This window comes from Cheilinus undulatus, linkage group 18 (assembly GCF_018320785.1).
Source record: "Cheilinus undulatus linkage group 18, ASM1832078v1, whole genome shotgun sequence".
NCBI lineage: Eukaryota > Metazoa > Chordata > Actinopteri > Labriformes > Labridae > Cheilinus > Cheilinus undulatus.
Window position 1 is genome coordinate 10,716,995 of NC_054882.1, and position 15,039 is coordinate 10,732,033.

The 15,039-nt window shown below is 39.8% G+C and overlaps 1 protein-coding gene across 1 annotated transcript in view; it reads right to left on the reverse strand.

Moving 5' to 3' along the window:
- Nucleotides 1-15,039, reverse strand: part of syt16 (synaptotagmin XVI) — a 52,023-nt gene that overhangs the window by 21,432 nt on the left and 15,552 nt on the right. Inside the window, exon 2 of the mRNA XM_041812915.1 lies at nt 4,953-5,195. Coding sequence (XP_041668849.1) covers nt 4,953-5,195 — 243 coding nt within the window. The remainder of the gene's footprint in view (nt 1-4,952; nt 5,196-15,039) is intronic.

Sequence of the window (15,039 nt, forward strand, 5' to 3'; positions counted from 1 at the left end):
CTGCATGATTGGTCTGTTAACTTCAGTTTTCTAAAGCTATTCATAGGCAGGAGACCTCAGAATGGAGTCAGTGATGCTCAGTGATTACACCCAATACGCTTTTAAGAAGCAGAACATACATGTGATGGTATACTGATGAGCTCGCAAAACAGAAGCCCTAAGAGGACATACAACCGCACATTAGTTTTCCTGTGATAATGAGTCTGTTGTTTTTTTAGATCTCCACTTATTTATCTTACCAACCTGGAGGGTGTTTAACATACCCAGGCTTACTTTGAGTAAGCTGGCTCAACAAAGCCTTAGACTGTAGTTAGAAATACTGAGTACCACCATGGCTGGCTATGGACTTTTCTGTTGACTCAGACTTTCTGTGTTTCAGCTGTGCACTCAGAGAAAAGTAGGCGTTTAGGATGTCATCTAGCACTTCTTCCCAGGGCTTCCATTGGCAAAAAAGAGGCCCTAAAGAGACGCTAGTGTGAGGCCCTCTATATGCAGCAGGTCAGTTGGAGGCATAGGAAATGAGAAGTGGACTCTGTGCAGATATTGACTGATCATGGTTGGCCCTGATCTCAGAAAATGAATCAGTATAACCTTTATGTATTGAAGTATAAAGCTCAGGTAAGGATCTGTTCTGATCAGGTCCAGAGACAGTTTTCATAATGATCTAGTTGGGTAAAAGAGAACCAGCTTTGTGACATGGCAAATTTGGACACTACTTGTGCAGACCATGATTAATTTCTAATCTGGCTTTGTGGTGCACCCCCTGGTAAAACAACTTATGTTGTACTAATGCATTGGTCTAACATCAGCATTAGCCGATAGTCATCCTGTTAATGGTCACTGGCACATCAGCAAAAAAATGCCACATGTGCCAATGATGGTTGCTGAGGGTTTATAAATGTGGAAACAGACAAATCTCAAGTGCATACTGATGTGAGAGACAATGCCAAAATATGACAAAAGCGAAGCCACTCGGCTGAAATCGCCCCTTACAAAGTCCGTTAAAGAAATGAAACACCAATCTAGTCTGCATTCACTTTAAACATTGTCAAGTAAAACCAGCTATTTTGACAGTTATATTTGTCTTTGTGAGATGACAGAGTTGAGCTGATGTGGATAATTGAGGGCCTGGTCCATCAGACTTTTATGACCTTACATATTTAGTTAGAAAATATAGACTTAAACTATAAATTGATTTGTTGAAAACTTCAAAGGCAGTGTACAGCAATAGATGCAATACTTTTTGCCGATTATAACCCTTTGGATAATTCTAGGATAATTAAGGATTATCTGGTAAAGACAATAGTAGTTGGCAAAGTTCCAGAATTGTTGAGATTGTTGATAAGCAAGTGTGCATTTTGTCATTTTATTTTACATTTTGTGAGATAAGACTTCAGTGATACATGCATTTTTTTAGTAAGAGGACCTATAGTGACTCAAGGCTAAAGCTTCCAGTTTAAAAGTAGATTTCAAAATGTTGTTAGGCTGACCTTATGGGTGAAATTTCATGCAATAAGAGCTCCTACCTTGTCCCGTGAAGCTCCAGAGGAGTCAGGGCTGTGAATATTACTGGGAGACTTCCAACAGGATGTTTAATTTGTTCAGGAAACCAACTGGAAATACCAGAGACTCCACCTGCTGCAGGTGAGGCTCAAACAAACCAACTCACTGTTTGCTTTCTGTTTGACTCCACCTGGAATTTCTCCATCCAGCCGGTGGGAATGGGACTTTGCAAGATATGTAAATAAACCTACGTTTTTAATTACTGGAAGACAGTCTGGCTAATACACTGATCATCACTGCTTTCGGCTTTACTTGTGGTGAAAATAAAACCGCAGATTGACTCTTGTTTAATTCATTTTCCACTTTAGAAAGTAAACTCATCAATGTGGGTGGGATTATGGGCTGTAAAGGAGATTACCTGCATTTTTTGTTTTTTAAACAAGAAATTACTCAATATTTGGGTAACCAGCCTTCTCACAAACATGAGACTGACATCAATCCTCTCATATCAGGTACAAAAAATGTGAATCCTTACATTTTTCATGATGATAAATCTTGTCTCCAGGTATGTTTAATTTAAGTTACAGAGGTAGAGAGCTAGAGGCACGCAAACAAAACCTCACTTTTAAATATTAAGGAAATTGCAGAGCCGTTAAAGCGTCGGCTGCTAACTAGTATATGACACAAACAGGCCTTGAGGTTATGTAACAGCACAAGTCTTTCTCAGTACTGGGTTCATTCTGTATCAGAACCAAATGGTTCAGAGAGACAAAAAAAGCTTTTTATCAAATTAGAGCAAAGTACAGACATGGTGAACCTTGGGCTTTTGACTGGTGCAAAGATAAAAGCAGCATTATGATGCTTTAATTCACATTTTTGAAGCTTTAGTGATCTTTGCTCTCAGAATATTTGACAAGTGGGAGGAAAGAAATAGTTTTGCTGCTTGATGAAGAGAAAACATGTGAGCTGAGTTTCCTTTTCTCCGTGTTCGTCTGTACTTTTCGATCTTTGCAGAGTTTTTCTTCAAGGTTGTATAATGTTAATATTTTTATTGTGCGCGGCTGCAGCGCTTTGTGGCAGTATGTGGCTGACTCACTCGACTCTTTCTCTCTTACATACATGCTCGCCCACCTAAACCACTGTACAAACACAAGCTCACCCACGCTCCCTCTCTCTGTTACTGAATAGTTTAATTGGAGTCGTAATGCACACAGGAGTCACATACTTTCTCCCTCTCTCCCACCGAGGTGTTTCAGCTTATATAACAGACAAACCTTGACAAGAAAGCAGCAGTGCTCACTTCTAAGAAAAATGGAAATGCAAAGACTTGTAGGATTTTTAGTTGTCATTAAAATGCCTTCTGATATAGAATGAAGCACTGCATTTACATGGGAGACTTTATCTCTTATCTGAGAAGTCCAAGTGCTTTATATCAAAAAGATGATGCCCTGTAATCTGGCTGTGATGAATAAAACAAGCTATAAGATAAATATTAATCATTGTACACCTTATTGATTAATCGTCAACAAAAACTACAATGTTAGGAGGAATACAGTCCATACTTCAAGGCCAAATAAAACAGTCGATATATTGTGAGCTTACATTAGCGCTCAAGCACTTCAAAGCTAACATTACAGTATGATAGACTGCCAAAGCGTCGTAACACAACATCAGTACTGTAGTAATATTGCCGTATTATTACCAGGCCTGGCCACGGAATTGGCTGGGCCCCTGAAAAACCCAGTGAATGGGCCCTGCCCAATTGTGATTTATTCACATCAGTGCATGTGTGCTGGATCAGTAGCATTAGTGCTGGCATCTTCGCAAACAGTTACCTTATTTTGGAGCTGAAAAGTTTGTAAAGCTATGACTCAGTCTGATGTTGAAATGTTTAATCATGCCACTTTTTAGCATCATTTCACGACTTTTCCACTGAATTTAGCCACTCATAACCTATTGTCACCACAGCCTTTTTGCTGAATTTAACACTTTTTTTGCCACTTTGCTGCTTTGCACTCTTTTAACCAATTTTCGGCACTTCACATTCTACCGTTAGCCCATTTTTTAATATTTTAATCAACTTTTTCCACCCTTTGTTGCCACTTTCAATTAATTCAAGCCACTTTTTGCCACCTTAAACCTCTTACTGCCACTTTTTAACACCTTTTCACTACTTTTTTCAGCCAGTTTTGCCACTTAAAAAGAGCAAAAACTTTGTCACCATGGATTTTTTTAGCAAATATAAAACTTTTTTTTGCCACTTTCAATAACTTTAACCTATTTTTACCACCCCCAGCCCACACATTTGCCCTTGCCATATCAAACCCAGCAAGGAAAGAGGTGAAAAATTTCTGATGGTCTAAATCCTAAATTCATTCACATGTGAAGCTCAGTGTTTTCACATGTTTACAGCAACCTTATTCCAACATATCTAGCGTGTTAAGACACAAATTTTGGATTTCACTTAACAGAGATTTAAACACATTTTTGTAGCTTTTTTTGCCACTCATAACAACTTTTTGCCACTTTCAACCTGATTTTGATCATTTTTATGCTACAATTAGTCCATTTTTGACACTTTATTAATAAACAAAGTCTAGCGGTTACATTCATGAAATAATCACACTGCAAACATTACAGACTAAACAACATTGCTCACACAACTATTTCCAAAATGGGTGTAGCGTTCGCAAAAATAGCATCATTTAACGTATCTAGCATAGCTTTGTTTGCTTAAGCTACGTTAGTTATGTAATGACATTACCTACGTAGCTTAGGTAGCTTTGTAAGCCTTACCTATAGCAAACACAGCTTTGTTAGCTACATAGGAGACATGACTACATATTCCATCGAAGGTATTTTAGCTTAAGCTAAAGCTAGCAAAGCTAAAGCAAGCCACCATTCACAAAACTACTTAAGCAAACGAGTCATGATCTAACATTGCTAACATAGCTTTGTTTGCTTTATCTTAAGCTCTGTTAGTTATGTAGTTAAGTTATCTACCTGGCTAACCTAGCCAACATAGCTTTGTTAACTTTAGATACTTTAGCTACATTAACTGTTATAGCTACATAGCTTATGTAGCTAATGTAACTTTGTTAGCTTTAGCCTTAGCTACATCAGCTGTGTTAAGAGTGTTTTCATGGAGGGCAATCTTTTAGACTGTTTACCCAGCTTTATTAAATGTTTTATAATTAGGCTTCACAGGTAAACTTTTTGACTTTAACTTTTGGTATCCTAAGTCTAACTTTAATTAATCTGATTTTATTTTGAAAGTTTTAGCATGTATTTCTGTTCTGACAGAGGCAGCATCTCACTGTAGTTATTCACAGCCAGACTGTCTTGCCTTGACCACTAACGTATAAAAAACTTCTTAGACATCATATCTGATACAATTATTTAAAAGAGGTTATTCCCATATCTTATTAAAGTCCATATCTGTCACTCACCGAGCCCTTGGCGTATTCCCACCCGTCCTTTCTTCCGGCGGCCATGTTGCTCCAGACAGGGCAGTCCACCGACACGAGAGAAACAGAGCTTCTTATTGATGAAGAGGAAGAGGACGGCCAACGCCACAATGAAGACGCCCACCGCCGACAGGAACCCGATGGCCTCTGGGGTGACTGGCAGGAGGAGGGAGAGGGAGAGGGGACACACAATGACACACTGATCAGACCACACAAACAGACAGTCTGGATACACACAGACACAGTACACATGGTACACGTGATACACACAGACAGAATGAGTGAAACTTTAGTATTTGAGTTACCCTTGGTTCCTCCATCAAAAGCAGTCAGTGTAAAAAGACATCATGTAGTTTCAAAACAGTTACAAGCCAATTTTATTTCCCCAAAACATCACTGATTAATCAGCAGGTTATAACATGTTTATTTAAAGGAACATTTTGGAGTTCCAGTGATCTCATGTGACCCTTCATGAAGTCTAAAGGCCATTTTATAATTTGGGATCACTAAGTCATACAGCATAGGTTTGTGCAGACCTGAACCTACGCAGAAAAGATGCTAATACTCTACTCCTGACCAGCCTTTGCGTGAGTTTTTAACTTATTTTTTTCTTACAAACTGGCTCAAGTAATACAGTAGTTGTATCACTTACTGTGGTGAGTTCACGCTGGAGCTGTGCAAGGCCCCAGGAATTACCTCAATAGCACCAACTTCCATGCTTTTACAGAACACTGTGAAAAGCATTTTAAAATACTTTTTTAAATTTGGTGCATAGATATCAGCTTGGGAAGATCTACAAAAAAAATCAGTGGGACCATGTTTCTATCTCTAGCAGGAAATCTGACATTTTGAATAAATTTGCAAAATTGGGGTGTTTGGGCCATATCTGATCTGACTAGGCTTTTTTTGTCAATATATCCACACAGTTATTTCATGACTTTGTTTTTCTTTATTTAAAAATCCCAGGCCTGGTTGAGTGTTATTTGTCCTTATTTCAGCTTTTTTGCTGAAAGTATGAAGATTTCACATTATTTCAAATTCATATCAAAATGGCAACAAAAAAACATAAAGAGGAGAAAGCAAAATAATAAGAAAAATAATAAACCTTGACATTTTCTGTCACCAAAAGAAACTGCTATGATCCGTGATAAATATAGCCATATGAATGTGTGTAGGTACGGACCTTTCATAAACACAGAATATTCCAGTCCAGTGGGACGATGCACTGCAGAGTTACAAACAATTTCCAGTTTCTCTAAAAATATTCAAATTTGAGGGCTCATAACAGCCAAGCCCTTCAACTAACAAAAAAAACGTTAATAACTTTTTATCATTATTGTCTTATCTAGCAGTACACTAAAGTATATGATGATCGAGTAAATTCACTAGGAGGAGTTTGGAAAGTTATGACCCCTGGAAATGGTCCAAAAATGACCCAGTATTGGCTAATCTATTAAAAATTATGGATTTCCAGGGCGTGCCGGTAGTCGAGTGGCTAAGGCGCATGCCATGTACGCAGGCGACCCGGGCTCGAATCCGGCCCGTGGCACCATCCTCTGCATGTCTCCCCCCGCTCTCCTCCCTGTTTCCGACCATATCCACTGTCCTATCAAAAAAAGGCCAAAAATAAATCTTAAAAAAAAAAAAAAACATTATGGATTTCCTGCTGGAGTTAGAGACATGGTCCCATATGTTTTTTGTAGATCTTACCAAGCATCTGCTTATAAAATTTCAGAAATCTATGACAAAGTTAAAGAAGGAAGCTTTAACTTTGAAAACTGTAGGGGGCGCGATTGAGGCAGTCTAGAATGGAAAACTGGAAACCTAAAAAAAATGTCACGTTTCACAAGAACCAAGGTACTTGAAAATTTTTACAAATCTTTGAACATGTTTAGGCCCTCATCTCTGTCTATGACCTGTGATAAATATGACCACGTGAATGTGTGAATGTATGCACCCTTCACTGTACCGTTAGCCTATGCACTGCTGAGTTACAAACAACTTCCTGTTTCTCAAAAAAAATTCAAATTTGAGGGCTCTCTATGGCCACGCCCTTCAACTAATGAAAAAATCCTGAATAATTTTTTATCATCATTGTCTAATCAAGCAGTACACCAAAGTACAAGATGATTGGATGAACACCCGAGGGGGAGTTTGAAAAGTTAGGACCTCTGGAAATGGCCCAAATGACCCACTATAGGCCAATATATTAAAAATGGCAGATTTCCTGTTGGAGTTACAGACATGGCCCAACTATATTTTTCATAGATCTTACCAAGATGCATCTGCTTACAAAATTTCAGAAATCTATGACGATTTAAACAGTCACAAACAGGTCCTTGCATCACACAGTGCTCTGGCCCTAATAGTAAACTAGACAGGGACAGGAGTGAGGAAAGAAGTCAGGAGAAAAACAGAGATTTCCACAATGAGGGGGTAATGAGGGGAGTAGAGATGAAAAAAGAGAGAAATCAAAGAAAATAGCTAGAAAAACATCTGGACCAGAATAGAAAGAAAAGAGCCAGGAAAGTTGAAGCCAGGAAATAGATGAATGAAAATGAAAATAGAGTTAAAGGCGAGAGTGGGGGGAATGAGAGGAGGAAGTGGGAGACTGATGCTGAGATGTGGATATGAAAAGAGAGTGAAGGTGCTACAAGACGTACTACTGTGCTCTCAATGAGCCGGCTGAGACTCCATACAGACGAACAGAAAACGCACAGCAGGGGGTTGCCGCCTCGTGTTTCCAGGGTAACATTTCAGAAAGCATAGCTAAATCAATGGGAGCAAACAGAGACGAGTACGCTTCCTGCAGAGAGCCGACACCAAAAAAAGGAGTCAACAGCGTAGGTGTGTGTATGTGAGTGAAGATGTAAAGCTGCTATATTTATTTCATACACCATCTTTTGCTTTTCTCCCCTTTTCTCTCTCTCTGGCAATTTTGGGAACAAAAATCCCCCAGCTTGTTCCGATGTAGTTTATTACTCCAGTTAAGAAGCCAAATGACAAAATAATGAGTGACAACTGCCACTAGTTCCTGCAGCAATGAAGCAATCTCTGCATAAACTACAGTTCATTCAACAGAATCTGATTATTTTAACTCCAGCTCCATTATTCATTGGCAGCATTCAAATCTTACATAACAGAAAGAGGAACATATATTACAAAGTGCAGACGAAACCCCACCTACACAAGCAAGAATAGACGCACAACGCCTCCTGAAACCTCTCTAAATAGAAGCAGTGACATCTCTTCCTTTTGAATAAGCTGAAACGGGCCAAACTCCATACATCAAAAATTCTGTGCAAAACACATAGGGCAAGAATCTTCACATACTGACAGCATGGTGAAGTTACTGTGGAGGTCTGGAAAGCTTTGCACTGGGTCATAGGGCTGTCATGGTACAAGAGTGTTTAGTCATTAATCTGTTTAGAACATGGAAGATTTCACGACTTCTGTCTCACTTGAAACTACTTTTTTTCTTCAGATTTACCAGTGTCTGGTTATAATGCCATACTTTTGCCAGGTAGTGGCTATAGACAATTTAAAAGCTATTTCCTGACTGCCATAAATAACAAAAGAAGAAGAAAATAGTATGTCCAATCACACACTTTCATCAGCTCTCACAGAAAGTAGGCTAATTTTTGTTCTTTTTATGCTGTGCTGTTACCGCTCTTATCATTACCTCCAATGTCCACATACAGTGATCACGCCGTGATCTGCCGGCGAATCGTACCGTGGAGCACACCACTCCCTCTCTAGTCTATCATAGCAGTTCCACAGTCAGCGCTCCAGTCTGGCAACAGCGCATCCCTGGAGCACCACTCTGCTCAGCTTCGTCAGAGATACGCTGCGGGTCCATTTTCAATGCTGGCTTCTGCCAAACCACATCAATCCCTGTCAATCAGAAAGCTCCAAACAGGAAGTCACAAGCGTAGAATATCCAGTTCTTTCAAAATACAACACAATGCACGGACTGCCGATCGCAAATCGTCACTACATCAACATACGTCTCATCCTGCAGCGAGAGACAAGGACAAGGAAAAGTTAACTTTTGAGGACATTTCGCCAAAGAATTTTACATAAAACCACAGATCCTTTAAGCAAACATTAACCTTATAACTTCCTGATGTTGCTGACTCACCCAATGGCAGAAGCAATAATATCATGAGCTTATACCTGCAAGGATGATAAATTTATCCCAACAGGTAAAATCGTCCGCTGTTGACATACTACTCCTGCATGAACTCGCAGTTCTCCTGTGATTTCAGCCTGCATCAGGGCTTTGCCCAATGGTGCAGCACTCTAGACACACTTCCAGTGGGCGAAGTCACTGAAGCAAACCCGCGGCGCTTCGGTGCACAGCGCAGTCATCCTATGTGGAAATTGCGGGTTAGATGTTTAAGGCCAATTTGCATAGAAAGGGGTGTTTTTCCCCAATTAACTGCATAATGGCTCAGTGTCTCTGCATGCTGGCACATATGTTGGCCAACAACACAATAAGAAGAGTTGCACCTTTTGACTTATTTACAAAGTTTTAATGCACAAACTTTTTTGTGGAGATTTAATGAAGCATCAAATCACCCACCTGCTGTGTGACATTTGCTACACAGAGACCAACCCATAGTCAAACATGTTTACGCAGCAATGGCTAGCTTCAGAGAGAGCTTACTTTAATCAGGGATCGTGGTGCAGGTCTATCACCTAATCCAAATATGCTTCCTTGTGGGTGTGTTTTAACAAAGTTTAGTTGTTCTCCAGCTCTGTCACTTACTCTTACATGCTCAAATGAAATGCATTCAACTTGCATGTGGCGTCAATCCTGGCTCTAACATGCAACTCCTGAGGTAAATGGAATGCAGTAGATGTCCCTAAAAGATGACTCCCTGCAGTATTTTGGGATTTTTTTGGGGAAATCTGTACACATTTTTGATTTTGTTTTGGCACCAGCGTTGAACCAGAACACCCAAGAAGTCTTCTGAGCGGTTTTAAGGACAACTGGAGCAACGTTATGGCATGCAAGTCGACACAGACAAACAGATAGATGGACCCCTCCCAATTATAGTAGCAAGATTGTTGAGAAGAGCGGTCGAATCAGTTAAACTATGTCTATGCTGCACACTCATACTGGTGCACATCCACAAGCAATCATTCTGTGAAGCACACGTCTTCCATCCATGACAAGTCAAGAAAGAGCTAACCTTGCAAAGTAGTGTAATACTGCAATGTGCATTTGCAATGTCTACCTAAAACATAAATGCAATCAGGAGTCTATTTGCTTGGCTATCGAGGAAAGTCCAGAGAATACTGATAGCTTTGAAGTCTGTAAGTTTTTCCTTTTTTGAAAATAAAGTTCATCCTACAAAGTGCAATGGTAGCCTTACTGTAAACTTCAAGCCTTTCTGCAAGTATTTTTGTAAAATTTTGGAGTACTATTCAACATAAATTTAATTGCATCAGCCTGGTATTGCGATTGTGAACCTCTAGTGAAAAGGGCTTTAATTTTGCTCAGTACCATTGCTTACCCTCAATTATTGCACCCTATATTAAAGTTTAGGGTTAGGGATGGGCACAGACCAAACAGTCTTACGTAACTTGTTGGGAGAGAGTTATTACATCACTTTAAAACTCTGATCATTCAGCCAGCAATCCGTTTACAAATCTAGGCCCAATAGATGCTTTCGTCCCATACGTGAAGGCTCAAAATCCCAGTTTATACCTCCTAAAAAATGTTTTCCTGGAAGTTTCTTCCTACTAAAACACATATAACTGACAGAATATTTGCTCAGACAGGCGACCCACTTTCTTCATGTTCAGCTGCCGATCACTCCCACATGCAGAGAAGTCTGGAAGTGCTAACACATGACAGATGCAGCATGGGAACACTTCTGTACTGGTTATAACCCTGTCCATGTTTCACTTAATAAAAAAACATCACCACCGCCTCCTCTTCATCACCTACACACTTGTGACAGCAGTGACAGAGAAACGCTCCAGCACAGACCTGAAGGATGTTCTTTTTTTATCACTTTTTACCCACACTAGCAGAATGACTCTAGGGATGTGTTGCCATGAATTTGGTAGATATCATTTATCCCCAGGGGATGGATTCAGTTGCATGTAGCACCACTGTCAGGTCAGATTTTCCACTTGACCAACACTTCTGTTCGTGTCAAAACACTTTGACAACATTTTGTCACCTCCAGCTAAGAGATTAAAGGTAAAACCACTTATAAACACGCAAACAGGCTGACTTTAGCATGTTATGGGGCAACAACCTCCCAAATATACCACAAATACAACAAGTATATTGTTATGTAAGGCTGTCTGTGGATGGAGTCTTACTAAAATTTTGGTTCTCAGTGCTGTTCTAATCTGATCCTGACATCCAGCTACAACAAAAGCGGAAGCTTACTCCATGCTAGATGTTGCCATTGTAGTGCATATTGATACCACCAGCTTATTCTGTACAAAACTGCTGGCATTTAATGTATGATACTGCTCTTGTGTGTCCCGCAGAATGCTGATACTTGAGTGTGCCACCCAGGTATATTTACTGACCATTTTTTATTCTTCTTCTCTGTTTTTTTTTCTTTTTAAATTGGTATAGTCATCTTTGTTTGTAGTAACCTGTGAGATAGACATCCATTTGTAACAGCATTTATCCATTACATGGAAGCATTTGGGAAGGACAAGACTTTTCAAAGAATTCTTAAAAGGTGGTTGGACAAATGTTCTGTCTGTCAAATTCATTAAGGGCCAATCAGAGCAACAAGACAAAATTAAGTAACAGACATGCAGAGTTCCAGTGCTAACCCAGGCTAGTGCTAGTGTAGTTTTTGAACAGCGAGGTTTATCAGTCATGCTGAAGGCTATCAGGAGACGTGCAAAAACATCTTCTCTGCTAAGAGAAACTATCAGTGTGGCTCTTTGCTCTTGTTTCAGTAAAGAAATGTGGCTGAGGTCTGATTAAACTGCTGCTTTTCTACAGCTACATCCAAGCTAAATGCTATTGCGGTATCCACTGAATACACCAGCTTACAGTACAACCAGGCGGCAACCTCCAGTCATGAAAAACAAAGCCAATGCGGAAGTGCAAAAAATTTCAATAAAGTGAGTGTCCACTTGAGGCTGGCTGCAGGAACACCGAAAGTCACTTCCGAACACCTGTAAAAGATGGTTTTCACACTAGAAATAAACTGGTTTACAGCGTGGTTCATGAAACCAAACATGCCTCATTAGCTAATGTCTTCATGTGCTTTCACTGTACGAGGGATGAGTTTTTTTGTACCACAATGGTTTAGATTATATTCAGGAAAAACCTCACAGTGGGCTGATTGGCGCATCTCATTTCATTGACAGATAGCTCGACAGGCAGAAGCTATGTTTCTATCAGCCAGAATGCTAGCTAGCTAGCTGACAGGGTTTAGGTTGATCCAAATTTCGGCTGAGACCGCGATTTCAATATGGAAGCCGCCACAGATTAGCTTCAAAAGTAGTTTGGAAGCAATTCTTTCTACAGTCTATGAGTACAATTCAACCCCACTCGTAACTATCATGAACTAATAACAAAGCAGGTTGGCAGAAGACCTAAAACATCTTTTCCGTCATAAAAATTTTTCAGTGTGGGTCATTACTCTTACTTTAGGTAAGAAATGTGGTCCAGTCCTGATAAAACTGACCTTATACTATAGTTTCATCCCACCACACTAGAGGCAGCCATTGCAAACAGCTCACAGTGGAACTTAATTCTGGCCCCAGCTTTCACCTCGTTCTTCTAAAATAATGCTTATTGGTCAAAACCGTTTTCGGTTTAGCACAATGTTGTTTGATCGGAGCTTTTGAAGCATTTAACCAACTTTGCAAGGTTAATCCATTCGTGCTTCTTTCCAGTTAATGTACCAATAGAGGTCTCATGTTAATTCTGTATTTCTCCATTCTGGGAGGATGGTTGTGATTAGGGATTTGCATGGTTAGCCAGCTAAATTGTTTAATTCCTTTACCAATTTATCTGGCACGATATTTACAAGTCAGTTAAACTAATTACTACTCATTTTTTACAAACACAGGCTTGAAATCCCGGTCTATAATGCTCTTTTAAACTGTAAATGCAACCTCCCACCACTAGTAGCTGCTGTAGCTTCAGTTAATGGCTGCTGCCTTCCTGTTAAGGATTTCTCTGGAACTTTGCCAGACATAAACATGAGAAGCGTAGCAGTTAGCATGTCATAAGAACAGCTTAATATGACAGGTTCTTTTTACTAGAAGATTGAAATCTAGTGATATGTTGGCTGCCAAGGATTACTCACATATGACTAATCAACCAAAGTGAAAAGGCCACATATCAGAGCACAATATTAATCTGCAAAGAGGAACGAAGGCTGGCTGAGCTAGCTGCTTAAATTGACCGTGCTCTACACAGCACATCAGGCTCACATTGTACCCCCTGACACAAGGACCCTGTGATAAATTAAACTGTTTTCTGGACATTTTATCCTCCTTAAAATAGTCAGTAAGGGTAGGGAAATAGACACCTGGGAACATTCTTAGTTGTGATAATTACCCTTTAAATACGCAGCCCACATGCCATGACTACAGGATATTGAGTGAAAAAATTCAAAAGGTGAGTGATGTTTTTTGAGCGTCTTTATACAGCCTACTGCTGATAAATAGCCTACTGTCAAAACAGCAGAAACAAAAAATCTAATAGAGGGACAAGGTGAAAGTCAGCTTAACCACCCCAGTACAATGTAATTCTGTGGAACATGCTGTCATGCATCTACTTTTCTTCCTTTCTATTACTTGACACTTTGCACATAATTTTGGGAGTCAAACGATTGTTTGCACTTCTGATAAGATGCTAAAATGCACTTATTTATTCAGTCCTTGCAGTTGTGCAGTGATAACAATGCTGAATGTAATATAATCTACTTTTATCTAGTATGCCAGTGGGCTAGCAATGAGTGACAAGTTTTTCATGTCTTTTATGCAGTCCACCATGTTGTAGATGTAATTTACTATTTCATTCACACTGCAGCTATTTTTAAGTAACTGTATTCTTGCAAGCCTTTCTCTTAGTGCTTTTAACACTTTTAAAATTAATGTAAGTGGTTGGCTACTGCAGAAGTTGTATCACACTTGTCAAGAGGTCTTACATTTCAAAGCACTTTTTACACCACAGGTCACACCCATTTACACCTCCATATTCACACACTGGTGGTGAAGGCTGATATGTAACCTGTCCATCAGTATTGGATAATCACATTCATTTAATTATCTACATATCCACATGCCTTTTAGGGGTTCAGTTCCAAGCCAAAGGCCACTTTGACATGTGGCTTCAAAGCTAGGGATCAAACCCCTGACCTTCCAATTGAGATGAGACCAACAGTAGCACTGATCCATTGCCATCTGTGGTAAACGGTATAATCCTAGTGTAGCTTACAAAGAAGCTTCTGATATAAATGAATCTGCAGAGGAGAAAGTGCCTGTTGAAATAAACACACATTGACAGTAAATGTTTGGATGATGTGTTGGGGTGAGGCTGTAAAGTGGAGTTTCCCTCTCAGCTGCTCTGACAGACACTGAGCTCAGTGTTGGAGACTCAGAGCCTCCTACTGTCTGCATGCAGATGGACAGGAAGAAACCCCGGGTCAAATGTCTGGCCTCACACCTGCTGCACACACAAACAAAATCCACACAGACATGCACACACAGACAGGACTCAAACATGGATGCACCTCATTCCTAATGCAGAGATACCCCTGTTGACTTGGCTGGCTCAAACACACCAAACACAAACTGCCCTCATTCTCCTTCATTAAGATGTACACAACACAAATGACCAAGGTGACAGGGTTTTTTTCTAACCAAAACTGTGTGTGCTGAAACTGCAAACATGGGAACTTTATTAGCTTCCACTACATCACTGATATGGTGTCTGTTGATTCCATAATGAATTCTTTGATTGTGCTGAGTGCACCAGTAGTACACCGCTTTTTTGTCAATTGCAGGGCAGCAAAGTACTCTCTAGCCACTAACAAAACTGCTCTATTTTGATGTCGACTATTAT